The sequence below is a fragment of the Colletotrichum siamense genome (assembly GCF_013390195.1).
Source record: "Colletotrichum siamense strain Cg363 chromosome Unknown KSG_Cg363_contig08, whole genome shotgun sequence".
Taxonomy (NCBI): domain Eukaryota; kingdom Fungi; phylum Ascomycota; class Sordariomycetes; order Glomerellales; family Glomerellaceae; genus Colletotrichum; species Colletotrichum siamense.
The window spans coordinates 307,047-333,654 of NW_023501021.1; the positions used below are offsets into that span (position 1 = coordinate 307,047).

At 52.1% G+C, this 26,608-nt stretch overlaps 6 protein-coding genes across 6 annotated transcripts; 4 read left to right on the plus strand and 2 right to left on the minus strand.

The window, feature by feature from the left end:
- Positions 1-1,016: 1,016 nt before the first annotated feature.
- Positions 1,017-1,453, plus strand: CGCS363_v011700 (uncharacterized protein; the record flags this gene model as incomplete). The annotated part of the gene is made up of 3 exons (XM_036643549.1): positions 1,017-1,090; positions 1,146-1,245; positions 1,322-1,453. 3 exons carry the CDS (start codon positions 1,017-1,019, stop codon positions 1,451-1,453), a joined length of 306 nt encoding a protein of 101 aa, XP_036490506.1.
- On the minus strand, positions 1,316-2,685 carry CGCS363_v011701 (NAD(P)H-hydrate epimerase; the record flags this gene model as incomplete). The annotated part of the gene is made up of 6 exons (XM_036643550.1): positions 1,316-1,435; positions 1,494-1,874; positions 2,239-2,333; positions 2,389-2,454; positions 2,514-2,622; positions 2,674-2,685. The coding sequence occupies 6 exons, from the start codon at positions 2,683-2,685 to the stop codon at positions 1,316-1,318; spliced, it is 783 nt and encodes a 260-aa protein (XP_036491280.1).
- An 824-nt stretch (positions 2,686-3,509) lies between these two features.
- Positions 3,510-4,463, plus strand: CGCS363_v011702 (uncharacterized protein; the record flags this gene model as incomplete). The annotated part of the gene is made up of 2 exons (XM_036643551.1): positions 3,510-4,372; positions 4,448-4,463. 2 exons carry the CDS (start codon positions 3,510-3,512, stop codon positions 4,461-4,463), a joined length of 879 nt encoding a protein of 292 aa, XP_036490504.1.
- Positions 4,464-10,245: 5,782 nt separating this feature from the next.
- alt5-1 (Highly reducing polyketide synthase alt5) lies at positions 10,246-18,389 on the minus strand (the record flags this gene model as incomplete). The annotated part of the gene is made up of 7 exons (XM_036643552.1): positions 10,246-11,091; positions 11,144-16,191; positions 16,245-16,715; positions 16,777-17,596; positions 17,670-17,938; positions 18,006-18,150; positions 18,216-18,389. The coding sequence occupies 7 exons, from the start codon at positions 18,387-18,389 to the stop codon at positions 10,246-10,248; spliced, it is 7,773 nt and encodes a 2,590-aa protein (XP_036490503.1).
- Positions 18,390-20,552: 2,163 nt separating this feature from the next.
- CGCS363_v011704 (uncharacterized protein) lies at positions 20,553-21,652 on the plus strand (the record flags this gene model as incomplete). The annotated part of the gene is made up of 6 exons (XM_036643553.1): positions 20,553-20,762; positions 20,911-21,044; positions 21,156-21,258; positions 21,329-21,347; positions 21,420-21,532; positions 21,611-21,652. 6 exons carry the CDS (start codon positions 20,553-20,555, stop codon positions 21,650-21,652), a joined length of 621 nt encoding a protein of 206 aa, XP_036491303.1.
- Positions 21,653-22,494: 842 nt separating this feature from the next.
- CGCS363_v011705 (uncharacterized protein) lies at positions 22,495-23,325 on the plus strand (the record flags this gene model as incomplete). Its single annotated transcript, XM_036643554.1, has 1 exon — positions 22,495-23,325. The coding sequence occupies one exon, from the start codon at positions 22,495-22,497 to the stop codon at positions 23,323-23,325; it is 831 nt and encodes a 276-aa protein (XP_036491295.1).
- Between the last annotated feature and the right edge of the window lie 3,283 nt (positions 23,326-26,608).

Here is a 26,608-nt window from a genome sequence, read left to right on the forward strand (position 1 = left end):
CATGTACTCTGTACCTTGAGTACCTCGTGCTGTCCCTCCTGTACCCTCTACCTTCTTACCTGGCCTGTCCGTCCGGCTTGAAGGGAGGGGAGTCGCGGACTGGGATTGTCGTAAAAAAGAATGGGATATGGGACGCACCAAAATATATACCCAACTAGACAAATCAAAATTCTTATTCATCAGTCTCTTTAGACTCTGCCTCGCTCTCTGTCGCTCTGTTCCGCGTCGTTGCGTTGGCTTGTTATCCACCTCACTTCGCTCTCACTCACTCACCCTCAACTCTTCCTCTCTGCCCTGCCCCCTCGGAAAGCCCCTTCCTTAGACCCTTCCCGTCACTTCACGTCGTTTCGAGTCGCCTCGGGTCCCTTTAACCTTTCTCCCATCCTTTCCCCCTTCCTTTCCCTTCCCTCACCTTTCGCCCCTATCACCTCTCTCTTTTTCCCTTGGTTTTTAACCACCCCGCCGCTACCCCCTAGCCCTCCCGGAAGCCCGTCGCTCACACGTACGCCTCACCACACACACCCTTGAACCCCCCCCTCGTCCAACGTCAACGGTCACCCCCCCCCAGTCCGCATCTACCAACCAAAAAAAGATCCTCCGGCACCCTCGTCACAACGTCTGTCATTAAAAACGCTCCGGCCCCGGCAAGGGTCCCTGTGGAACCGACCGTGTGGCGATTCTTTCACAAATTCTGCAGTCCCATTGGATGACCGGCACATTCGCCGGGGGGCAGCAGCCACATCTGCTCTTTATATCAGCCACACTTGGGCCGCCAGTCTGGCATACCAGTCGCCAGCAGCAACAGCAGCAGCAGCACCACCAAGCCCGGTGGTCCCTCCGCCTATTGTCATCCGCTTTGTTGTCCATTGCCTCGACGAGAAATAGTAACACTTCCATGTTGCCCTCTTCCGAGCACACAGAACGACTACCCGCGTTTTCATCACCTTCACCACGTACTACCATCACCGAAAAACGACGCTTTCCTAGAAGCGCGAAATCTTGTTCATTCGGCTTTCATGTGCGTTGAGCACAAGTCTGTTTGTCCAGTCTGTCGGAGACTATACCTCGTCTATGTCGCCTTCTGCCACGAGTACCATCCTCCCCTTCTGGAGTGTCCCAAGGGTCTTGTAGTTCGCCCAATGCAGATGCTCGACGGTCGATGTCCAAGTCCTGTCTGTCCAAATAGCCGAGTGGGAGGCTGTCTGGTCATTTAGACAACTACCCCTGGACGACAAGAAACTAAAAGTAAGCAACCTTGAGTCTTTGTCAAAATCACCGGGAGAAATGTCCCAAATTTTGGTAAAACTAACCTCATTTACAGCTTCTGACCGTTATTGTCCACTTCTACCACCTGGTCGATGCCTTCATACTGTGGAAGGTCCAGGTTGTATTTTTCAGCAATACCTGGCGAAACGAATCTGCTCCCAAGGTTAGCCTGCGAAAAGTTTCTTAGTTTTCGGGGTTCTCAAGCGTGGGACATGCCTTCCTCCGACAAAGTGTCGTCCTTTGAAATGCTTCACCAAAGGCTTAGGTGCTGTCAGGCTGACGAGTACCTCAGGGTGAAAAGAGCTGCCGAGGCCAGACGATGGCGGGCCATCCTCGATATTCCATGATGATGGGGCGTCAACTGAAGTTACGGGCAGTTTCGTCTCCTCGAGCGCCTTGATCACCGCCGGGAAGGGCTCCCGGACCTCGCCAGAGAAGCTGAATCCTGAGATCACGACGTTAGGCGCGCGGAACGACAGCCAACAGTAGAAAGAGCACTTCTTGAACGAACCGAAGATGGCATCCACGATATGGTCCGTCGACTTAAGGGCCGTGGGAAAGTCGTCCACAAATGGGACGTTCAAGTCCTCCAGCTGCTGCGCCAGTCGCTGAGAAAACGATTAGCCCCAATTCGATGCACGGCAAGCCCCTCGACAGAACGTTTCTGGGGAATTCGATTGTACGGGCAGCATGATATACACGCAAACTATGCCGCCGTTTTCTTTCTCGGGGGGAGGAGCGAGCACAACGAGAGGTTTGTGCGACTTTGCATAGCGAAGCGTAGGTGGAAGAGATTCTCGCAAAAACAAAAGCATTTTAAATCATGTGCGATGTGGAAAAGACTCGATGACGAGGGCTGTCGCTGATAGAGTGTTGGCAGTGTTCCCAGAAGGAGCACTTGCCCCCCAATGTATTATGCATCCACGACTCATAATGACGAGATAGACAAAAGGTAGATATATCCTCACTCACTTGATACAGTTCATTCTTACTTCGTTTGGGGTAGTAAATGCTGGGTTTGTAGCCGTAGTGACGAAGGTGACGGGCGGCGACTAGACCATCACCACCTATGGTGCGAAATAAGCTTATATCGCGGAGGCGCGAGGTGCAAGTGACACTCACCGTTGTTGCCAGGCCCGCAGGCAACAAGAATATTCGGACCTTTGCTGAGCGGGTGAACGCGGTAGACTGGGCTTGGCGTCAGCAATTGGTCCCTAACGACGGGCAAGGGGCGGCTGTTGATTGACCTGCTTGTGAGACGGAGAGACCGGCGAGCTCCATCAGTTGGTCGATGGAGAAGGCGCCAGTGCTCATCAGCTCCTTGTCCAGCGCTGCTGCCGCCTTTGCCGAAAGTGTCTAATTGCCATTGTGAGCACCGCGATATGTAGCATTGCCAGCAGTACTTACCTTCAAACCCATGGTGCCGGATGTTTCGTGATGTTCCTTTTGTGGATGAGATGTGAGAGGTATGACGTTGAAGTGATGAGCTGTGGTCTGGCTTGTCAGATCAGCAAGTGTGGATGAGGACGGGAAGGGACGTGCGACTGACATCACTCCGCATCGGACTCGTCGGGGCCACGCTCCCCGGTCAGCGACGAATCAAACGGCGCCACAGCCCGGGCAGGTGCGGGCGGAGGCCGGTTCGGGGGTCACCGTGTGCCCTACACGGTCTTTGACTATCATTGGCACGGTGCTAGGTATTACACGGCCCGTCGCCGGAGACTATTGATCTTGGACATTGCAGTGCCTCTATAAATCTTGATGCTTTTTCAAAAAAAATTTTAGTAAAATAGTCCTTGACTGTAAATAACCTGTGATGAATTTGACTGCTTAAGATGATGGGGAGAATTTACTGCCTTTTCCCCATAGTGTCCAACTTGCTCAGCAAGAAGGGAGATCTAGGCTCCAACTGTTTGATCGAACCGGCTCGTGACGGCCCTGACGTCGATGTCAAATACCCCATAATATAGCGACAGCATCAACAAGTGCTAAAATCTAGCAATGGCTTGATGTTGTTGTCGTGAGCTTAAAACGTCTTCCCGCATGAACGCTACATGATGTATCTAGCGCCATAGTCATCCGGGTTGCGGGCGTTTCCAATATTTCCAGTTTAAATCAAGCCTTCCAAGGTGCAAGACTTACATACACGTACGAAGAGAAAAATAAAAAGGGCTCGCATACATCCCTTCAAAAAGTTGACTGTTCATAATGCTAGTCGAGACCGTCCTCAAACGTCAGCCGCGATGACACGCCACGCGCCCCGGCGAGCTGCAACTCAAGATGCAGTTCGGATTGACAGAGAGCTGTCCTCGACGGATTGTACCCACATCATTCCATTTCCTACTGCCTATGTTCAGTTCTGGTGCAAAGTTGTCGAAATTTGCTTCACAGCGTCGGACGCATTGTCAAAGCTCGCCAAGAAGGAACCCACCCCTATGCTGGACGTAGACGCATGGGTTAGGCAGGATCACAAAAGGGCGTGCGACGGCTTGATGGAATGGGCCCGACACAACCATACCACCGTCTCAAGAATTCCAAGAGAGTTCTTCCCTTCGTACCCAAGGGATTCCAACTATGACTTTCGTCGGCCCGAGGACGGCCAAGACGGCATGAACATCGACGACTTGATCGCCATGATCTCAGCATGGCTCCCCAGCTACACGGCTCAAAAGGTCGAGCACCACTACTACCTCGCCACGAAGCGCACACTGCGCATAATCGACGGGCTCGACGTGGGGGAGGTCGAACAGATAATTCCGAGTTTCATGGCAGGCTGGACCAGCGAAGGACTCTGGCTTTCAAAGTACAAATGGAGGCTGTACGCTCGGTGCGAGATCGACGAAGACGACCCCTATCTATACAGCGAGATTACGTTCTTTCTCACGGACCTTCCAAAGCAGCTGGAGAAGGGTATTCAATGGACCGACGACGCCAGAGTAAAGGATTGTGAAAAGTTCTTCCGTCGGAAGGGGTATTGGGAGCACCACAGCGAGTGGATGGGCCCGGGAAATGACCCTGGTTGGTACGCGCTGACGAGAATCAAGAGCGTCGATGACCCGTCTACCATGACCCAAGACCCACGCAGCTTCTTTTCCCGATGCCGAACGTAAGTACCATTCCGAGAACCCGTCATGGAGATTGTTGCGCTAATGGAGATCATCACAGTCTGACGGTCGACCAGCGCACAAGCGATCTAGGGTTCAAATATGTTATTTTGTCGAAAAAAGACTGTATGTTTGGAAACGATTGGCTGAACCATAGTACCCAACCTTGGAGCGAAGATCTTCATATGGAGACTTGTCGGCTTTTCGAGCCTATTTGGCCCAAGGTGCCTAAGAAATCAGTTGTTGTTTGAGAAGAATTCCTACTTTAATCTATGTTGGATTTGAAGACGTCCTTCACGGTTTTACGACATTACTAAATGAATTCCAATGATCAGTTATGCTTGCTCGGAAATGCCCAAAGACAAGGTGCGCAAGGTGGTAACACTAAGAGTCAATCTAAAGTGTGATGTACTGTGCACTTGATTTTCTGTGCTCTCATTCTACGAAGTGCCTACTCCGACGATGGCTTTAGATCTGCTCTGTCATTTCATAGAACCGCTGGCGTCACAGTGCCTCATCTCACGCGTGCGTGCTCGCTGTTTCCGCTCGCGTTCCTGCCTCTTCAACAAAATATGCACCGTCAGCGTGATGTTTTCAGGAATACAACAGAGGGAAAGGGGTTTGTGATTCTCACGCTGTTGAGATCATAAGCTGGAAGTCGGTACTAACCTCTTGTTCTTCGCGAGCGATGATACTCCGCTGCTCCCGCTGCTCCCGCTGGATGCGCTCTTGGCGCTCCTTTCCGTAATATCCCCTGTAATCCATTTGTGTCTTAGGTTAGTATCTCTGTATCGGACTCTTGGCGATTTTATTTGTGCGCACTTCATGAATGCCGTGTCTTCAACTAAAGTTATTTGACAATTTAGGTCTTATATCCTCACCACTCTCTATTCATTCACTTGATTTGTTCTAGGCATAGTTCAGTGAATTTGATCTTCAGGTTCAAGTAATCACTGACAGCAGATGATTCACGACATTGCGAAAGGCTTGAGATGGAATCAGACGAATTTCGAAGGAACTTCCATTGCTTTAAGCGTGTCTTCAACCACAGTAGTCACGATTATACATGAAAAGTGGAGTTATGTTACTAAGAGATTGCCCTACATATCGCGGTGCTCGGCGCAAGCAGGATCGGTCATTAAGGCTCAGTAAATGCTCATTGAATGTTAGCAGGTAGAGGCAGAGCCAGATATTTATCGAAGAGTACGGCCGAACAGGTATATGTACGACATAATCCGCGCGACTGAGATTTCTGCATACACGTAACGACCGATATTATGAAAATCATAGAAATAGTAGCATCTTAAACTTTTGTGTAAAATCAGTCAGCTGTTACTGCGCTTGCCCACCAGGGTTAGTGGACATGCGAAGCACCCACACACAAGGCAGACACAAGGCAGACACTCGGTAAAGCCCTCAGCTAGCACCCGTTCAACCCAATTCGCTACTTGAGCAGTCTGAACAGTCCTCAAACTAAATGGAAAAAGGTTTCCCAGTTCTCTCCAAGTACATAATCTCCACATCGCCAGATCCCTATTCCACCCAGCCAAACCAAGCAATTTATTAATCCGAGAAGCTCAAATACTTGGTTTTCCGAATATTTCTAAGGCATGCCTAGTTCCTTCTGAGCAATACCGTCGATCAAGCCAATATAATCAGCCTGAAGCGAAAGCTTTGACTAGCGACTGCAAGATGGCAGCGAAAGTCGAGAAGCCCCAAGAAAAGACCCCAGATACCACGTTCCTACACGAGTGGCTTGATATTTTGGCACGAAACCATACGGCTGGTAAAAATTTGTCTTCTGTAAACGGATGGGCTCGGGCTCCTGCAGTGGCCAGTACCAGTCACGCGGTTCCGGAAGCGAAGGAAACCGAATTCAGGATAATTACCAATCTCTATAAATGGCTCAAAGTCACAGAAAACCCTATTGTCGCCAGCCTTCCAGAAGAGTTTGAGGGTCATCTATTTCCCAAATATGGCGACAACACGGCTGAAGGGCAATGCGAGAAAGAGTCACTCTCGCTAAAACCACGTCCGCTCACTACCACCAAAAGGAGTTTTCGCAAAGACCTGAGTCGGCTTTTAGGTCATGCTCCAACCACATGCGTCAGCAGAATTGAGTATCATACCTATGTCCGGAGCGGAAAAGAAAATCAGACATTAAGGGTGGTTCATGGCATGGAAGACAATCAACTTGAATACATGATTCGGTCGGCTCTTTGTTGGCCAGTCGAGTACTCATGGATTATAGGTATTCGGTTATCTATTCCTGGAGAGTCGAAATTGGAAGCTTTTATCGACGCTTGGATAAAGCTAAAGGACCTCCCAAGAGAAATTTACAAAGGCCTAGATTGGAACAATGCTGAAAGAAAAGAGGACAACGAGAGCTTGTCTCGATCCGGAACACCATACTGGGTACACACAGCACATTGGAAAGATTCACCCCAAGGGGATTGGGAGGCTTCCATAACATCGCAAACTTTCAATCCCTATGCTACGTTTTCCAGGGATGTTCGGGAGCTTCTGTCTCCCACCAGTGTCCAATCGTAAGTGGTATACCTCAACGAACTTGAAAACTCCTTCTCATCTCTCACTAGTTACGTTGTTCAGCAGCGCACAAGCCCTCAGTGTTTTAAGAACGTAGCCCTCTATCTAAAAGGCGTTTACGGGAATGATCTACTGGGCCAGAAGCTACAGCCTTGTACGGAACCCCTTCAAGAAGAGGCCATCCAATTCATCAGCCGCTTTTTGTCAGACTTTAAACCGCCATTAGTAAAGCGCTAGTAATCTTCAAAAGAAAGGTCTTTTTACACGCTGGAATTGAGGACCGTAAAGCAATGTGCACTCGTAAAGAAAGGATTGATACTGTTTTCAGTATGATGTTGACAGAACAATTTGTGGCGTATTGCCTTCATCATTATCTCACACAAAGGCTTCAATGTAACCCATCGTACTTGTAATTTTGATGGAAGTTGCCACTTAGGCGGATAACTCCTAGATAAGCCCGATGGATGGGGCGATATGGACCGAGAATGCGATCACTGTAAGGCAGTGGACCACTAGACCCTATACCAACAAGATGCTCTGAAATTGCTCCTGCTCAAAAACCAGGTCCGTGATGGCCTCTGTAGACTTGCTTAGTGACTTGCCACCTTTGTCGTTCTCTTGCACTTCGAAATATCCAAGCCGTCGGTACCCTTTCGCCAAGTCTAAGCATGTGACTAACAAACCACTCGCAGGGCCCATTCGCAGGAGAAATACCCCTGTATCTGCGCAACTCGCCTCTATCAGCGACTGGGACTCTCTAGTATCTGCGATAATCTCCAAGTACGGGTTGGTAATTGCTTGCAGCTGGCTTCCCCTGGGACGATCATCCCGTGTGGCATCTTCCAACGCGGAGATGATGTCAATGCCATCTAGTGATACTATTCTAGGTAACCTGCGCAGTCTTGCTTTGAGTGCGAGAAAGCCACTTGTTACAGCGCCGTAGGGTATACGTCGATCAGCAAGAGTGACGCCGTAGTCCTCGACGGTGAAGAAGGGGGGACTAGACTCTCGGGGAGCTTTGTGGACACCTCGCGGATATACGTGAACGGCACCATTGACACTCGCCCATGACCATGACGGAGCGACGTAGTCGTCGTAACGGCTAGCGTCTATAGAACGAGTGCACCACTGTAACTCGTCCGCCCAGGAATGAGGTTGGTTCATGTCGATGAACAAGCCTGCGACGAAAACGTACTTGTCGAAACCTCGGCTTCGGCCAATGTCGTGAACGACGCTTGCCAAACCTGACACTGCTGGGAGCTTGTCTGCGGCGAAACCAAAATGACGTCTTGAATAATTCCTGACGATGGCCTCCCACTGACTTTGGAGAGGTCGCTCATAGAGAGTCGTGATTGGGTAGATGTTGTCCACAAGGCTTTCGGGTCCGCCGAAAGACCGGTTGATCATGATGCCTGAGCAGGCCGAATAGCTCGTTTGGCATGACCAGTAGAGTTGGTCTTGGGCAAATATGACCATCCTTCGTGATAGCATAGACTCCTGCAAAGTCCATCCTCGAGTCGTCAGTACCTCGGGTTGCGGATCAGGTGTTGTGGATAAGAAGATGCAACCAGGCTTCCCGTCAACCGGCTGGAATGTTAACCTTATTGGACCCATTCCGTATGATGGTCGCTTGATGTCAAATAGTCCTTGCGCGCAATGCGAAGCGGAAGCGGCGCATATTGTGAGTACGCTCTTCTGATAGTAGTCCCTCATTCTGGAAATTTCGTTGCCTTTGTCCTCATCACTGTCTTGCAAAATGCATAAAGCATCGATCCAGATGAATTCAAGACCCATGCCGTGACAGAAAGTTACAGCGTCGCACAATGTTTGGGGTAGATCTGTCGAGGCAATGCCTTGCTTCAGTGAATCCTGGCTTGTCCCCGTCAATTTCACAGGCTGGTCACCTCCCCAGCAGTACGACAGCGTGACGTACCCACCAGCTGAGAGTCTCTGGCCGATCTCCGTGCTGGAAATCGCAGCCGTATCCGTCAAGGTCACGAACAGCTTGTCATCTCCCAGTCCGATACGTAGCAGCCTAGAGGGTGCCTCAGACAATTTCAAAATTTCGGCCGCATCGTCGGACGAGTCACCAATACGTTGAGACCGACATTGGGCATGGGTATGAAAACAGGCCTTGAAACTCTGCTGAGAAAACACACGAGAAATCGCAGATGCCTTATTAGATTCACATGGCCTTTGACTGATGATGCTAGCGGTTGGAGTGTCTATTAATAAAGTGTCAGTTTCGCTGTCCATGAGATCCTGATACGCTGCGCAGGTATATGATGCTGGCGACACCAGTAACATAGTTTTGATAGAGGCCAAGTTTCGGACTAAGAAATTGACAGGATCTCTCATATGAGATGAACATTGGGGAAACTTCACTACTTACCCCCAGTTGTCCAGCCATCGAGCAGTACTTCGTTGTCATACCGTGACCGTGGCAGATCAATTCGCGAACCTTCTGATGAGAGAAGCAGCCTAAATCTTGGCATCGAGCCACTTCCAGTCAAGCCAAATACGCAGGTTTGATCGACTTTGGCAGCTAGGCCCGTGAGAGAGAATTGAGTCGCAAGGTGATCAACCATCCAAATCAACAGTTCGCAGCCGGCCTTTGCTCCTTCGATTGCCTCCCGGAAATCCACGCGTGGTTCCAATTGGAAGGTACTGGAATATTCGGGGTTGGAAAACCACACGTCTTGTGACTGTACTTGTGGCAGTTCCGTGATCTTCAATTTCTGGCAATGCGCGCATGTGTGGGGGCTTTCTGCTGTGAACTGCCCTGCTCGCGAGATTGCTTGGTCAGGAGAGAGCCCACTTCGCAGCTTCAAATACTGTAAGTGGTGATCTTGAAACCATGACGACGTCATTGTTTATAGGCATTATCCCCCGTGATTGGTGACGGAGTGAAGAGTCGAGGAATTCTGTGTGATATCATGGAAGCTGAGAGCTCATTTGTAATGACCAGATTTGACCCCACCATCAAAAGAGGTGAGGGGTCCTCTAATATGCACGGGAAAAATACGGAAGAGGTATGCAGCTCGGCCAATCAAGCCCGAGTGGTTACCTAGCTGCAGGACCAGGCCTCCATACATGTCATCAACACAGAGCTAAGATGGAGCAATTTTCATCGACTGTTTCTGACAAGACGTGGTTCATTATAACTGATTTCTATCAGAATGGCGTGTGACTCGTGAACAACAATACATTAGCAAAAGTGAAACATTCCCGAATTCCACGGATATCTAACAATCATTTCGCCGAACACCCAAAAATATAACTAAGAGAGAAGAAAATGTTGAAAACTCCGCGTTTGAAAATCAAGCTTCTACTCAAACTTTGGTCTCAGAGTGCTTTTCTTGGTAGCAGTTCCGGCCAGCTGGGAAAGACTAGAGTTGTTGGTGATATCGAACAGCGAAACCTCTGCACCAAGCTCCTTCATGAGCCAAGACCGCAGCTCAACGGCTGTGAGGGAGTCGATTCCGTATGCATGGAGAGGCTTGCCAATGTCAAGGTTGTCCACCTCGATGCTGAGCATCCTCGAAACCTTGAGGAGCAAAGCCTCCAGCACAATCTTCTCGGCATCCTCCCATGATGCGGCACCAGCAAGCAGTGCCTTATGGTTGATGGCCTTGTTGGCCTCAGTCGCACCGGCTGCATCGGCGTCTGTCTGACCAAGCTCGAGATGGCTGAAAAGGGGATCTTCTCCCCACGATTGCGTCTGGTAGCCCTGGGCAGCGGTTTCTTGGGGCAGCCAGAGGCGAGGAATGACCTGGGCCTTCGACGCTTGCACGGGGGCACTGGCAGGACGGCAGTGGTAGTCGAGCACGGCCCGGAGCTCCGCCTCGTTGATGTAGGTCCAACCAGAAGAGCGAAGGTACTCGAAGAGCTCCGGCTTCTCGGCGACGTAGCCAACACCCTGGATGATGGGAAGGTCGATTGAGACGGCGTTGACGCCCTTGGACGCGAGGTGGCGAGCGAAAGCGTCTTGGAAAGTGCCACCCGCAGCGTAGTTGGCCTGCTCGGGGCTACCTGTGATGCCAACAGTCGACGAGAGGAAGACGAAGAAGTCGGTCTTGTCTCCAAGAACTTGGTACAAGTTCTGAGACGCCTGGACTTTTGGCAGAACGGCTGCCTTCCAGTGGTCGAGCGACATGTTCTGGAACATATTGTCCTACTCCAGAGTTAGCATCGTTATAAAGGGGCGATAAACATCAAATACTAACCTTGAGAATCATGGAGCCTTGAATACAGCCCTTGATGGGAGGCATGGAAGATGATAGCTCAGTCATGAGATTCTTGAGAGCGTCGGCATCAGTCACGTCGCATGCGGGCGTGACGACCTTGTTGCAAATGCCCTCAAGCTCCTTGACAAGCTCCTTGGCAGATTCCTCGACCGCACCACGTCGAGAAAGTAGAATGAGGTTCTTGGCACCACGAGATGCCATCCATCGCGCAACCGACCGTCCTAGTCCACCGAGACCACCGGCAATGACATAAGAAGCCTCAGGGTCAAAACGGCTTACGAACTTGCGAGTCGGCAGGATGGGAACCAGGTCGTCGTCACGGGGCTCCAAGACAAGCTTGGAACTGGTACCATCAGTTTGCAAATGGCGGAAAGCATCGTGGATCTTGGAGAAGGGGTAGGTGGTCGGTGAAGGGGCCTTGCTGATGGTGTCCCAGTCAGCCAAGACCATCTCAGTCATGCGCTGGAACATGCTCTCGGTACGAATCGGGTCATGATCAGTGCATGAAGCAAGGTCGAAAGACTCGAAGCGAATGTTGCGGCCTCGTGGCAATCGAGCGCTTGAGTCACCATCTTGTCCACCGACGTTGGCAATGCGTCCGAAGGGAGCAACGCATTCCATGACCGCGTCAAGGAACTCGGTGTTATCGGCGGTGTTGACGAGAATGTTGACGCCACGGCCTTGGGTCAAAGTCTGAAGGGCCTTCTTGATGGACCTGTCGCGAGCCCCGAAGACGCGGTCTTGGGAAAGACCGCAGACCTTCTCCAAGAGTTCGCGCTCTGCGGCGTTCTTGACAGTTGCGAAGACGTCAGCGCCACGCATCTGAGCGAGTTGAACGGCCGCCGTGCCCAGGTGAGACGCCCCCTCGTGAACCAGGACAATCTCACCCATGCGAACAGTGCCCAGTTCGTGGAGAGTTGCGTAAGCTGTCGTGTAAGCGACGGGAAGAGAGGCACCTTGAGACCACGTCAAGTTGTCTGGCAACCTGGTGAGGAGGCCGTCCGCGGATCTGACATGCGTCTTGATGGCACCAGACTTGGACAGACCGAAGACACGGTCACCGACTAGGAACTTGGAAGTCGAACCAACTCTGGTAACAACACCAGCAACTTCGCAACCCAGCGGGGCTTCATCGGTTTTGCCGAGTGCCGACGACACGTCTTGAATGGTGAGACCGCAGGCCATGGTCTTGATCTCGACCTCGTTGTCTGCCAAGGGAGAATCGAAGAGAGCGTCATCTTCGAATCTGAGCGAGTCGATCTTGCCAATGGTACCCGGGTGAAGACTCAAGTAGCGAGACGACTCCCCGCCGAGAGGCTTAATGACAACATCCAAGCTGCCAGTCTGGTTCTGGATATGCTCAGTGAGGTACTGTGCCTGTACCAGGCGAGACACATTGACAACATCACCGGCCACCCTAAAGGCATTCTCAGACCCGGACTGAGCGGCATGAAGAACTTGGGCGGTCCTCTCAATGACGAGTGATTCACTGGCGGCCTGCTCGAAAGAGAGCGTCAAGAACTTGACGTCGGGTCTCTCTGACCGAATTACTCTTGCGAGGCCGGTCGCAAGGTCGGCGTTAGGGTCTGAAGCGCCGCGAGTGAGCCATATGATGTTCTTGCACTGAGCAAGCACACGCTTGATCCCGCCAAAGACGTCTTCGGTGATGTTGTTGAGGATAGGGCTGTCAAACTCGACGAGAACAACGCAGTTGGCACCGGTCATGTCCTTCTCTGCAGAAGAAGAGAGGTCCACGATCTCCGAAGATCCGAGCTGCTGCTTGAGGCCTTCGGCAATCTTGAGCTGCGAGGGTTGTCCAGTGGTCAAGATGTATTCCGGGAGAATCGAGGAAGTCTTCTCCTTTGTCTTGGGAACAGTTGAAACGAGAATGGAACTCATCCGGTGGTACGAGCCAGAGAAGTCGTCGAACACGGCATCGAGGCCACCGAAGCCTGACTTGCGTAGATGATGATCCCAAGATGGGGCAGACATCAAGGGCCCCCAGATTCGGTCCTTGTCCTCCGAAAGCCACCAGCCATGCAGCACGCCGAAGCAGAAACTGCTCAAGAGCACAGCAGTGTTAGTGATTTCAAAGAGAAGAAGCTTGCCGCCAGGCTTGAGAAGCTTCCTGGCATTGGAAAGGGTGTCGTCGATCTTCTTAGTGGCGTGCAAAACGTTGGCGGCAATAATCAGGTCATACTTGCCGGCTTCGAAGTCCTGGCCCAAGGGGTCGTTCTCAACATTCAGAACGCGGAAGCTCATACGTCCCACCTCGTCCTTGAAAGTTTCCTTGGCTTGCTCAAAGAACGAAGGAGAGATATCAGTGAAGCAGTAAGACTTGTATCGACGACCGTTGTCCGTGAGTGTCTTCATGGTCGGGCGAGTGGCGCCACCAGTTCCGGCGCCAATCTCGAGAATTTCCATGGACGGATTCTTGTGGGCGAGGGCATCGACGTAGTTTTGCAGCTGCTCGTAGCATCGCTTGGAGCCAAGACCATCACGATACACGTCCTCCGCGAGCTTGTCCTTGAAGATGACGTCGAGGGGGTCGCGTTGTCCATTGAGAATGTCTGAGAGCGCACGACCAACAGCGATGATCAGTTTGCCTTCGGAAGCGCCCCCTTGAGTGACACTCCACTCAAGATCAGCAATATCCTGGGTGGGCTGGTCCGAGTTCTGGCTGACAACATGTTGGAACCACTTGACGTATCGCTGATGGTACCAAGTCATCTTGGAAAGGCTTTCCTGGGACACAGTGCTCATGCAACGGCGGATGTACGCCAGGCAAAGGGCTTCGCAGTCTTGCATCCACTGGGACGGGTCATCCTTCTGGGTCATGGGCAGTCCGAACACCTTGGAAGCCTGCTCCTTGGAGAGGAATGACGGATCCGGCTTCCACTCGAGGTTGAAAGCTGGGTGTGCCGAAGCATCTGATGTCTGCTCAGATGCTTCACTGATAGTTCTGAAGACAAGGCCTGACATGTGCACCATCAGCTGGTTCTCGTCGAGATGCGAGGCGATAGCCTCAGAAATAACCTCGTTTCGCCCGTGGAAGCGAGACTCAGCGGACACCTTATAAGAGTCATGCAGAACATCCGGCTGGGCAGAGATCCAGCCATCGGCCAAGTACGTCGGTACTCGAGTGGCCTTGGAGTACTTGGTGTTGGAGACCAGAGGGGCCAAGTTGGCGTGGACAATGGCATCCAAGGTTGCGGGGTGCACCATGTGAGGTTGAACGTATTGCTTGGGCATAGACTGCTGGATCCTGTCTCCAGAGTTCTCGATTGTCGCAACAACGTCCAGATTGTTTCCGAGGCGAATGTCGCTCAGGGTCTGGAAAGTAGTACCGAAGTCGAGCCCAACCTCTTGGAAGTTATGGTAAAGCTTGTCGACGGTGATCTCAGTTCTGCAGCGGCCCTGGATGTCCTTCAGTTGGCCCTCGAGGCTTGAAACATCATCCTGGGATCCATCGGTATCGTACTCAGTCTGCACGAAACCATGGCAATGCTCTCTCCATGAGCCGTCTTGGAGGGTCCAGAGTTGGAATTCAGACCATGTCGAAGCAGACGACAAGCTTGTCTCGCGATGGGGTCGGAGGAAGAACTGCGACTCAACACCATGGGCATCATCAGGAACCCGCAATGCTAGCTTGAAGGAGACATCTTTGAAACGGAAACCCTTAAGGACCTTAGTCTTTTCCGCAACCTGTCTGCTGGCCTCGATAGCCATGACGAGCATGCCAGCAGCAGGGTACAAGATATCACCGGAGACTTTGTGATCTTCAATCCATGGGTTCTCGGTAAGGCGAATGTAGTTGCGCCAAGCAGCGTTGTTCTTGTTCAAGCCGGGCACCGGCGCGCCTAGAAGCTCATGACGGCCGAACTGTCTGAGCCTGAAGTTGTCGCTGAGGGTGCTCTCAACCCAGTACTCCTTAGAGTGGTCGAACGGGTAGGCGGGAAGGTTCGTCAGCATAAGCGGCTTCGGTCCGTAGGGCTCGTCCGCATCGTTGACTTGGGCGAGGTCGATCTTGTAGCCTTGGCAGAACAAAGATCCGACAGTCTCCAGGGTTGTCTCAACCGCGGACTTCTGACGCCTAAGCAGGGAGTGGTAGTCAACAGAGACGCCACCGCGGACCTGCTTGGTAGTGCTGATGAGCGGTCCCTTGAGTGCGCTGTGAGGACCGATCTCCAGGAAGTCGGTGATAGGCTCCAAAGCAGCCTCCTCATCAACGTCTCCGTTGACGCCGTTGACTCCATTAGTCAGGTGCGTACCGTTCACACCGTTAGCACCGTTGACCAAGCCATTCACGTGACCGTTGGTCTTGGGTACAGAGGAACCCTTGAGCAGCTCAGTGACTGACTCGGTGAACCTGACCGGCGATACCAAGTTCTTGACCCAGTATGCGGGCTGTCGAAGCTGGGAGGTCTCAATGGGCGCTCCTACGGTTGAGGAGTAAAATTGAGGCTCAACAGAGCCTCTGAAGGTGCCCTTCCCAAGCTCGCCCATTGCTTGCAAGTACTCGTCAGCCATGGGCTTCATGTACTGCGAGTGATAAGCGATTTCGACGTTGAGTTTCCTGGCAAAGACCTTCTCGGCGCTGAGCATCTCGACAAGCGCTTGGATCTTTCCAGCATCACCACTGACGGTGTGGCTGTCAGCGCTGTTCATGCAGGCAATCTGAAGAGTGCCTTCGCCGCCGAGCTGGTTAACGCGATCGATGGCAGCTTCGGTCTTGGCGGTGTCGAGGCCGATGGCAGCCATGCTAGTCTTGGGACGGGACTCGGCACGCATCAACTTGGCGCTCAGTCTTCCACGGTGGTAGGCGACCTTCCAGGCTGCTTCTCTGGAAAGTGCACCGGCGGCATATGCAGCGGCAACCTCTCCTGAAGAGTGACCGGTGATGGCGTGGGGGTAGATGCTCCATGAGGCAAGGAGATCAACCATGGCGACTTGGAGGGCGGTGCAGATGGGTTGGCAGAACTCGGGGTCATCGATTCGAGAGGATGTCTTCGTCTTGGAGAGCTCGACTAGTTGGCTAGTTAGTGGGCGATTGCATGTAGCCGAAACAATCATAACTCACATGTCAAAGACCAGTTGCAGCCAAGATCGCTGAGATACCTGTCCGCTGCAAGAAGACTCTCTTGGAAAGCCCGGTAGACCATGAGGTCCATGCCCATGGCTGCCCATTGTGCACCTTGACCAGTGAAGACGAAGCCTAACCTGGGCTGTGACTTGGCTCTGGTGGGCTTTGAAGTATCTTCGAGGGTTTTCTGGAGCTGGTGTGAGGAGCTCGCAATGCTGAAAGATCTCCAAGCATGTTGAGTCCTGCGAGACGCAAGCGTGTAGCTCAGGTCCCGGATGTACCGCAGAGAAGCCGTCTCGTCGGTGTCTTGCGATGCGAGATGATCCTTGTACAAAGTCTTGAGTCTCGAAACAGCGTCGGGGTCGTTTGCGGAGAAGACAAAAATCCGTGGAGAGACATCGTTCGACTCGGCCTCGACATCACCCATGTTCACACCACTGTCCTGACGGTGGCGACCATGGGCACGGTCTGGTAGCCATAGGGTTAGCTGAAGTTCTAACAAAGAGTGGCTCCATAGAGAGGAACTCACGTGTGCCATTAATACCGTTGATGCCATTCACCTTGACCCCATTGACTGGTCTGAACCTGGCGGGAATCCTCGGGACGGCCTCCGTTCGATGGTTACCGACCAGACGGTGCCGCTTCAAGAAGTGCAGCGCATCATCCATAACCACGTGGGCGTTGCTTCCACCAACACCGAACGAGTTGATGGACATCCGACGCAGACCACGCTGTGGCCATTCTGTCGGCTCGGTCGGGAACTTGAGGTTCCACGAGTCCAGGATCTTGGGGTTCCGCTTCTCATGCCAGATGTTGCCGGGGATGATGCCGCTTTCCAGCGTCAAGATGCCCTTGATGACGGCAGCAACTCCAGCAGCGCCCTCCAAGTGTCCAACATTACTCTTCAAGGCTCCCACGTACAACGGATCGGCCGGCGTCCGGTGGGCCGCGAAGATCTCGGCCAGTGCGCTCGCTTCGATGGGATCGCCCACCGGCGTGCCAGTGCCATGGGCTTCGGCAAAGCGAGTGAGGGATGGGTCCAGCCCAGCCCTAGAGTAAACGTGTCTGATGAGCGCGACCTGGCCGGCCTTGGTCGGCTGCGTGATGCCGGGCGATCTCCCGTCTTGGTTCGTGGACGAGTTCCGGATGACGGCACGGATCACGTCTCCATCCCGAATAGCATCGGATACCCGCTTTAAAACAAGGGCTCCGAACCCTTCACCGCGCGCGTACCCGTTTGCGCGGTGGTCAAAGCTGTAGGATTTGCCGTCCGGACCCAGAACACCAGCGGCGTCGAGCTTTAGTGTCATCTCGGGGGTCAGGATAAGGTTGCATCCGCCCACGACCGCCTAGGACGATCCGTCAGCACTTTGAACTCAAAACCATCCCTTCCTTCGCATTCTCTCCACAGGTTGGGCTTACCATGGAGACTTCCCGCAGCTTCAAGCTCATACAAGCTTCATGCACAGCAACCAGACTACTGGAGCAAGCCGTGTCAACTGTTACGCTCGGACCTTTGAAATCGAAGAACCATGACACCCTGTTGCTGAGCATGCTGGCCACTGTTCCAAGCGCCGAATACTTGTTAGGGATGTCCAGATCCTTCGCGATGTGATCGTTGTAGTCAGCCGTAAAGCAACCAACGTAAACGCCGGTTTGTGATCCGGCAACCGCATCGAGAGGAATTCCGGCTGTTTCATGGCAGAAGTCAGCATCAACCCCAGCAGAAACTCAGAAGAAGCAACGATGTTCTCGTACCATTCTCGAGTGCTTTGTATACACATTCTAGCATTCCACGCTGTTGCGGATCTATACTCTTCGCTTCCGTAGGTGTAATTGAGAAAAAGGGGGCATCGAATGCCTTGATGCTTCCCTTGAGGAAATGTCCATGGCGGACTCGTGTCTTCCCAGCTTGTCAGTCTACTGCTGCTGGAAGCTGTTAAACGGCTGTTGGGATAGATTACGCACCGCACCACTCCTCTCGGCGTCTGGGTGCCAGAACGCGTTTGCGTTGTATCGCTCACTCGGGACTTCCGTCCGGGCTGATCTTCCAGCGAGTAAGGACTCAAAAAATCGCTCAGGGGTATCGCCGTCACCGGGGAGCCTTGCACTAAGGCCAACGATTGCAATTGGGTCTCCCATAATGTAAGACACTATCCTATCCGGGGTTGAAGGTTCAGCTTAGGTCTGAGCGGTGACTTGCGGTGAGCTGCGGTGTGAGGTGGTGTGGATGTGGCGGCGGATATGCTGTTGAGAGCGAAATATCCAGAGAAGTTGGAAAGACTTGGATCAGGGCTCCACGGGATGGCAGCACACTTTTACATGAAGACTAAAAAGCTTTCCGCCGTCCGAGGCTCTCGTCAACGACCTGGTTTAAAGGCAAATACCTCTCGGAGTCAAGCTTGAATGGCAAGCTCGTGACCCTGGTCGGTCACCGATGCAGCATGCTGCAATTCATCATGCTGTTGGTACTGAGATAGACACCGATCATCCACAGACACTGCTCAGTTGACCAAACTCAAGATAACCCGCAGGTCGCTGGGTAGGTTTTCCGTTGCTGTCTCCATACTTTCCGAAGCTGCTTGAGGGAGACTGGAGCTTGTGCTTGTCGTGCAGCTCGCAAGTTGCATTCGAGTTGGAGCTTGTCACATTTAGCCGCATCTTGCGCCAACAATGTCTGTGCCAGCGAGTCCGAGGACAAGTTGTTCCAACCCGCCACTTGAGAGTCTCGACTCAGTTGTTTGATGACGACGCACACTTTGCAAACATCCATCAGCCCATTTGAGGGTGAGGACCCTTGCATATCCCCTGTCGCTGCACTAAGACGAAAGCAGGGCAGCCCCCCGACGTGAGGAACCAACAGGCCAGTGAGAAAATACGAGTACCGGCCGGCATATACAGTGCGGGACGACCAGAGTGCCGGGTAGGATCAAGACCCTTGACTTTCTCGAGCAAACATACATATACAATGGCATTATGGCGAGGGCACTTGTTCCAACAGCTCCAGTGAGTCTGTACAAGAAGGATTAATCTCCACTGTGCAGGCAGAATATTGGCTTGCGCAGTAGTAGTACGATTCAAAGAGGAAGGCATCGTCCGGTCCATCCTGAACCGACCCGCAAGCTGCTGGCTCCTAGAACACTTCGGGAGGAGCAGCACTGCAACTAAAACGCGAAGGAGGGTGAGTTGTTCCTTCGGCTTCCTTAGCAATCATTTGGCAAGCAGAAATTCTCTGCCATGCTCCCCACGCATCGGATTGACTGGAGGATCGCGGTGGGGGAACACAAGATTGGCTTGAATCGTTTTCGTTCTGTTGCATCTCGTCGGCACCACGTGAAGCCTGTCTCATCGATGGTGTGTGAGTCGCGGCCTTGGCATGTTCCCCCTTTTCGCTGAAATGCTGCCGCGCAATTGGAATCGGGATCGAATCCCGGGGATCCGAAGGCGATCAAAGAGATAACTACTGGGGTGCGGAAACCAATCAATGTTCGGCAGGGCGGCAGTTTTATGCTAATGCCCATGACCGCCGGGCGATAGGGGGCCGTAATCGTATCTTTTGCCGACCTCCTCCCTCCGTGCCGCTCCATACACATACTAAAAGTAATGTAAGTTCATGACTAGCCGGGCTGCGACCTTCAGGTGCCGCTCGATACGTTGGAGCCGGGGGCCGGAGGACCCGCGATAAGGCCGTTATGACAAAAGTGCCGAAGAGTTTTCTCCCACAAGCTACAAAAGGGGATCCTCCCCTATTTATCTTGTCTTCGCTCAGACATTCGCTAGGAGGTTGGCTGAGTCTTGGGCATATGAGTTATGACCACGTCAGGAGCATGTCCTGGTAAACGGCCGGCGAAGCCCAATTATATGTCGTAGTTCTCCACCATCTAGACCGGTCATTTTACCGGGTTACGGTTCCAGCAGCGCTGAACTGGAACAAGCAAACATCCAAAATGACAGGGATGTCGAGGGCGGCAGTGCGCTCAGTGGCACCTAAGGAAAAATAAACTACTTGCCCTAGCCCCTTTCCCCAAGCATGAAAAAACAGGACGAACCCATTCCGTCCATGGGACGACCTTGTCTATCCCGCTTCTCTTTTGCTCGTTCATTAAGTCTGAATTCTTCCCTTGCGTCTACTGCGCCTATCTGCGTCCTTGCGTGCCAGCCTGCTTGCAACCTTAGTGCATCACATCGCGCGTCGGCCGTAGACCGGACAGCTTTCTCCCCCCATCCCCCCTCCCGTCCCTCCTCTTCTTCCCCTCTCTTTTCCCCTCCTTTGCTCACGGCCTTTTCGGAGCGGCCCGCAAGTTGATGGACAAGTACAACCAACTCCTGGGACGACAGCCGCGGCGTCCTCCAACGGCTGCGAACAGCGTCTCGGTCGCCTCCACCTCGACGCTCACCGCTACTTCGTCGTCCATGTCGTCCGAACTCCCCCGTAACTTTTCCACCGACAGCGCCCGGCCGCATACGCCGCCCTCTACCAGACCCTCCATATCCGTGCTGTCGTCCAAACAAGACGTATGTGCTGTCGTTTCTTATTTTTATTTATTTTTACTTCTTGGCGTGGCCCCAAACCCCAAACATGTAGCCCAAGCATGTGGTTTAGCACCCAGCAATCCTGTCTCTGTCTGTCTCTGAATAGCAATTGAAGCTCGTAACACGACAGGACTACCCTGAAGATCACCCCAGCCCGACATCTGATGAAGTCGATCGGGCGGTGTGGGCGGGAGCATCGGACTCTGACCTGGACGATTCCACCGACGATTCGACGCCGCACCCGAGCACTCGCGCGCCGTCCCGGTAAGCCTCCCTTGTGCTACACCGGTGCCAACCCCCCACTGCTGTTCATCATTGACATGGACTCTGCCATCATATCTCATGTCCAACTAACCGCCGGAACCAACGTGACAGGTCCGCCACCACACGTACCAAGTCCAAGAAGTCGATCTTCTCCTCAATCTTCTCAAAGTTCGCTAAGACTGGCAAGCGTTTTGGCTTCGTACCAAACAGCAAGGTTCGTAAACCCTCGCTTAGAGTTCAGGTTTGCCATGTTTGTGTCCGCTGACCCGAGATTTGACGACCAGGAGGAACAAGACAGAAATGGTTAGAACTTCATCCCATCCACCAAGCTGCGTCTCTTCCAGCCTCGTCCAACACGTCTTAACCCGCAAACAGTGCTCCAACATCAGATCATCGCCGAACTCTTCGATGGTAGACTCCACCTTGCCCCGGTCGTGAAGGCCAGGGCCGTTCTGGACATTGGCACTGGGCCAGGGTTATGGGCATTAGTACGTGCATCATCACTACCCTTCTTCCTTTACGCACGCATGAACACATCATGGAATAGCCGGCTGACATGGACGCAGGAATACGGCAAGTTCCTCATGTTGGCCTTCAAGGCCTCCTAACGTGGTCCACACTACACTCCGTTGCGTTGACAGCGTCCGCCCCCCTTTTTTTTCCCCGCTTATGCAAAAACATGAAAAAAAGCCAATTTTACGCTGTGACGCGCATTTCTCTGCATCGCACGCAAAACGCGTCAAAGTCATCACCAACACCTCAATTGCCGTCAATCACTATAGTCCCAGTAGTATTCAAACGTATAACTACACGATAGAGACATAAGGTGTGTATTTCATGCTTCCGTAGCAGTCAATCTACCCATCGAGGCATTGCCAACCCAGCTAGTCACCTCATCCCCATACCATTCGACCAACAAAAGGTCTATTTTCGTCATGAGAGATCAAGATGACATTTGCTGAGGAACAGAAGAAGAGACCTGCTGTATGACTTTATATATCTACTCAGCATACGGTTTGTATGGCTCTGAGTAATATATAAGCATACCAAGGGGCTTGATACGGTTCTTCAGAGCAAATGCTTTGGCAGTCAACAGGATTAATGACTCTCCTGATAGCTCAGCTTGTTCACGATATTGAGCAAGAGTCTACTGCTGTATAGATTGTGCCCTGTTACTTACAGTTTGCCGCTGGTCAGTACATGTCCGTGGTTTATTATATCAGATACATCGAGAAAGACGCCGGGCGACGACGACGATACAATGGCGCCCAGAATATCGAATCTACAGCTATCGACGATCGCGATGATACTGCCATTCGAAGACCAAAAGACCCACGAGCTGGCAAGTATCGTTGGCTGTACCGAACGAACGATTCGACGACATAGATCACGACGTAATATCACTGGCGAAGTGCAGAGATATAAGAGGTGCCGCCAGAGTCGACAAAAGATGGAAATATGGCATCGTACAGAGCTTCTTGAACTACTGCAGTACCGCAGCGATCTATCTCTTGAAGAGATGCAAGATTTCCTATTTGAAGCCTTCGAGATCCAGATCAGTCGTTCTGCAATCAGTCGACAGTTAAACTCAGCTGGCTGGACGAACAAGAAGTCCAAGATTATTGCTGCTCAGCGAAGTGACGAACTACGATACGAGTACTTGTACCGTATACGACGATATCGCCCCGACCAGCTGGTATTCGTCGACGAATCCGGCGTCAATAAGGATACTGGGATACGGAGGACTGGATGGGCGCCGAAAGGGCTTGCTGCGTTTCGAACTGCAGAGATTGATCGGTTTCAGAACTCTCGCGTACAGATCCTGCCAGCCCTCACGTTGAGCGGTATCCTACACTTGACTACGTATTATGGTACGACTGACGGCGATGGGTTCTTTCGTTGGCTACAGGAGTGCCTTATCCCGAAATGTGGGCGTTTTCCAGAGCCAAACTCTGTCATCGTTATGGATAACCTCTCCTGCCATCGTATACCTGAAATCGAGGGTTTATGCCGGGTATCAGGTGTCCATCTCGAGTTTCTGCCTCCGTATTCACCAGACTTCAACCCCATCGAAGAGTACTTCGGCGATCTAAAGCGATACATCAGGAAGACGTATTCGAAGTGGAACAACGATGAGAATGACACTCGGGATTTCATGGAATATCTACGTGACTGCGCTATGGAGATTGGGTATCGTCTACCCCAGATCGAGGGCCATTTCCGCCATTCGTTCGTCAACTTTGATGGGACAGAGCATATATTTGACGATATCGAACTATAAAAGGGAGGATTTGCTGCCAATATTGAACATCAGCAAGCAATCCAAATTTTCATCGTGCGTTCGCGCGCAATAGATCTTAATCGTGTCGTCATATGATGGTCAATCATCAAATCCATGATTGTAGCCAACAAGATTGCCAAAAGGTTAGCCACAAGCGCACCAGAACACAAAAAATATACCGTCGTCCATTGTTTTCGTCGGTAGCTACGTATACATATCAATTTTGCCTGTATAACGGCTGAAACGCGTTGTTGATGCTTGTGACGATGATTTGTGATGATGACACGTCATCACGATCAGAGACTTCAACCATAGTCAGAGACTTCAACTGCCCCTAACCAGTATCGGGATGGACCGAAGTGTATTGTTTGCAGATCCAAAATAACAGTAATTCTATTGCTTTTATACGTATAGAGCGGCAGTGTTGAATCTACGGCTATGGGTAGACTTTTCCGTGGTTGAACACGTCATGCAAAAAAATCGCGCATACAGTCAAACTTCACACCACTCTTGCTGTATCACTCTTCTTCGTTATCCTCCTCCGAGTAATACGTCTCTGTTGACGACGTATCACTCGAGATTTCAATCTGATTGTCCTCATCGCCTTGCTCGATTTCGTCTTGTTCGATCTGTAACTGCGTGGGCAGCATCTGCGACGCTGACAGCAGTGGTGACGAAACGAAACCAAAGAGTTCCGAAACGCCTACAAAGTTAGCCATATTCGACAGTAAACAGCTCTATATACACTCACCACGTCGACCAACTTCAACTGGCGTACCACGGATCTCTTGCTCGATGGATTGACGTGGCACTAGGGCGTCGATATGTCGGGATGACCCCAACTCGCCTGAAACTAGCGCCGCAGAGTTTTCAACTGGCGCCGCCGCCGTCCCTCCTGGCAATCCAGCGTATATTCTTGTATAAACATCTCCTTCTGACTCTCGATGGTTTGAATGAAGTTCAGAGTGAGATACCACGTCGGAGAGGGCGTCAGACTGCCCTCCGTAGTAGGCGCTGTTGTCTATGAAGGATTTGATCGAGTTCCTGACATCTTCGGTAAGATCTTGAGTAAAACCCTGTTCAGTAAACCAAATATCTGGTAACTTGCGAATTGCCCGCAAGCTACTGTCTACTGATCGCAGTTTCTGTAGCTTCTTTCTGAACCCTTCGTCGACGTTATATCGCTTGCCGCGGACGGATATAAACCACTTGATGAAGCTGGCCACTTGATCTAGAGCTTTTCGAGGCGAATCCGGTACCACTGGCGAGGACGAACGAATCGGGAGTGCGATACTTGGTTGACGAGTGCTTGGAAGGTTCAATGGCGGAAGAGTTGGCAACGAATACTGTGAGATGTTCGCATATGGCCAATATGCCGGCGGCGGCGGCGCCGGCGGCGGCAGCTGTACGTATGGGTTAGGATATTGAAGATGACGATCTGGCGCCCCCGCGTTGCCGTATATATTGACGATGGCGTTGCTGTTGGCGTTGGTTAGGCCAGATCTTGACCCTGATGATGGAAGTGCGGCATTTTCAGCCTTCTCTTCCGTCATCACTGTCGTCTCCTGGTTATCATCAACCTCCACGATATTCTTACTTCTCTTGCCCTGGCGTTTCTGATCCTCTATAAACTGGTCGTGAAGAATCTCACCAAGCAGTTCTTTAGGTGGTTCCATATTGTCAACGCCAGCCTGTCCAGTCATAATAGCCTTCGCCCACTTCTCTATATGGTGAGATTTGATCTTGTAGTGCTTCTGGCCTAGTATATAGCACCAGTTGAACTTCTCGTCGCCCGAACTATTCTTACATCTCTGGTACTCTGGGCAGATGTGCGTACGGAGAAGTTGTCTGTGCATACCCTCCTTCCGACGCTCGACGTTTGCAGGATCGTTAGCCTCACGATCGATCGCCTCTTGCATGCCGGCTGAAACGCCTGCTCGGCCACCTTTTCGAGGCGTTCGTACGCCAGTCACTATACCACCAGAGATTGGTACGGCGCTGTATTGCCACTTGACGGTGAGGTGGACTTCACCCCTCTCTTCAGCTTGTTCAAGAGAGGGGACAATATCAACCCATGGAATACTTGGCCAAGTGACCCCTCCAGTAGACGGATAGACCCGAGTGAAGATTGGTGTTGGTTTAGATGCGTTGGTGGGCTTCCTCCAAGCAACGACAACAGCGATATTGGCCTTCTTCACAATATACGAGTGAGCCACTTCTGCCTCAAGTTGGGCGCCGCTGTCTGCCTCCCAGTCTCTACTATTCGCATCTAATACAGGAGCAATACTGAATCTGTTATACGCGATGCTCTCGATGGTTAGATCGAGAACAGGTAAACCGTTACCCTTGAGCGCTGGGCCACGGGTAACCTGGATTTGTAGCAGAGTTGGTTCCTCGTTACCCATATCGTCCTCCTCTTCAAATACATCGTGGAACGACATAAACGTATCATCAGCGCTATGGCGAGGGGCCGTAGGCGTATCGTCCGCAAATCGAGTGGTTTGACGAGGGGTTGGGTTAACTGGGGTCGAGTCTGGTCGAAACGGTGGCATCGACGAAGGCAGAGTACTTCGGAGCCGGATCGTATGCGGCGGATCCTTCTTTCGCTTCCTCTGCGTTGTCGTTGCTTTTTGGCGAGAGGACGCTTTTGGAGCTCTTCGTGATGACGGAGGGGCTATAAGTACACGCTTTCTTCGCGATGTAGACTCAGCCGCCACCAAATCATTAGTCTCGGGTCCAGCCTCGGCGACGATAACCTCCTCGGCGGCCTCCTCGGCGGCCTCTTCGGCGGCGGCAGCCCGGCGAGCCCTCTCGGCGGGCGTAACGATCCTGATCGACGGCGAGGCAGAGCGTTGAGGAGGATCTCTGGCGGCGTCCTGTGCCAGTTGTTGTATACGTCGTTGTTTCCGCGTACCGTTGGCGATGGGTGACGGACGATGCCCAGAAGGGTCATCATCCGCCTGCCGAGCCGCGCGGCGGCGTTTAGGAGGCATCACGATGCCCTCAGATAATGAGATTCAATAGAAATAGATCAATTGAAGCCATCAGAATAGGTCAATTGCCGTACTACGAATATCTACGTGGCGTTGGGCAAATTTTCATGTATATACAGGGATTATGCGTGCGTAATTTCGGCAAAAAGGGGGGGCGGACGCTGTCAACGCAACGGAGTGTAACCCTTGTTCCAACAACAGCCAAGAAGAATCCCAACTGTGCCGTACTGGGGATTGACATTGAGAAGGTTCGCCCGCCATATTCGGTGTCCAACTGCTCATTCAAAATC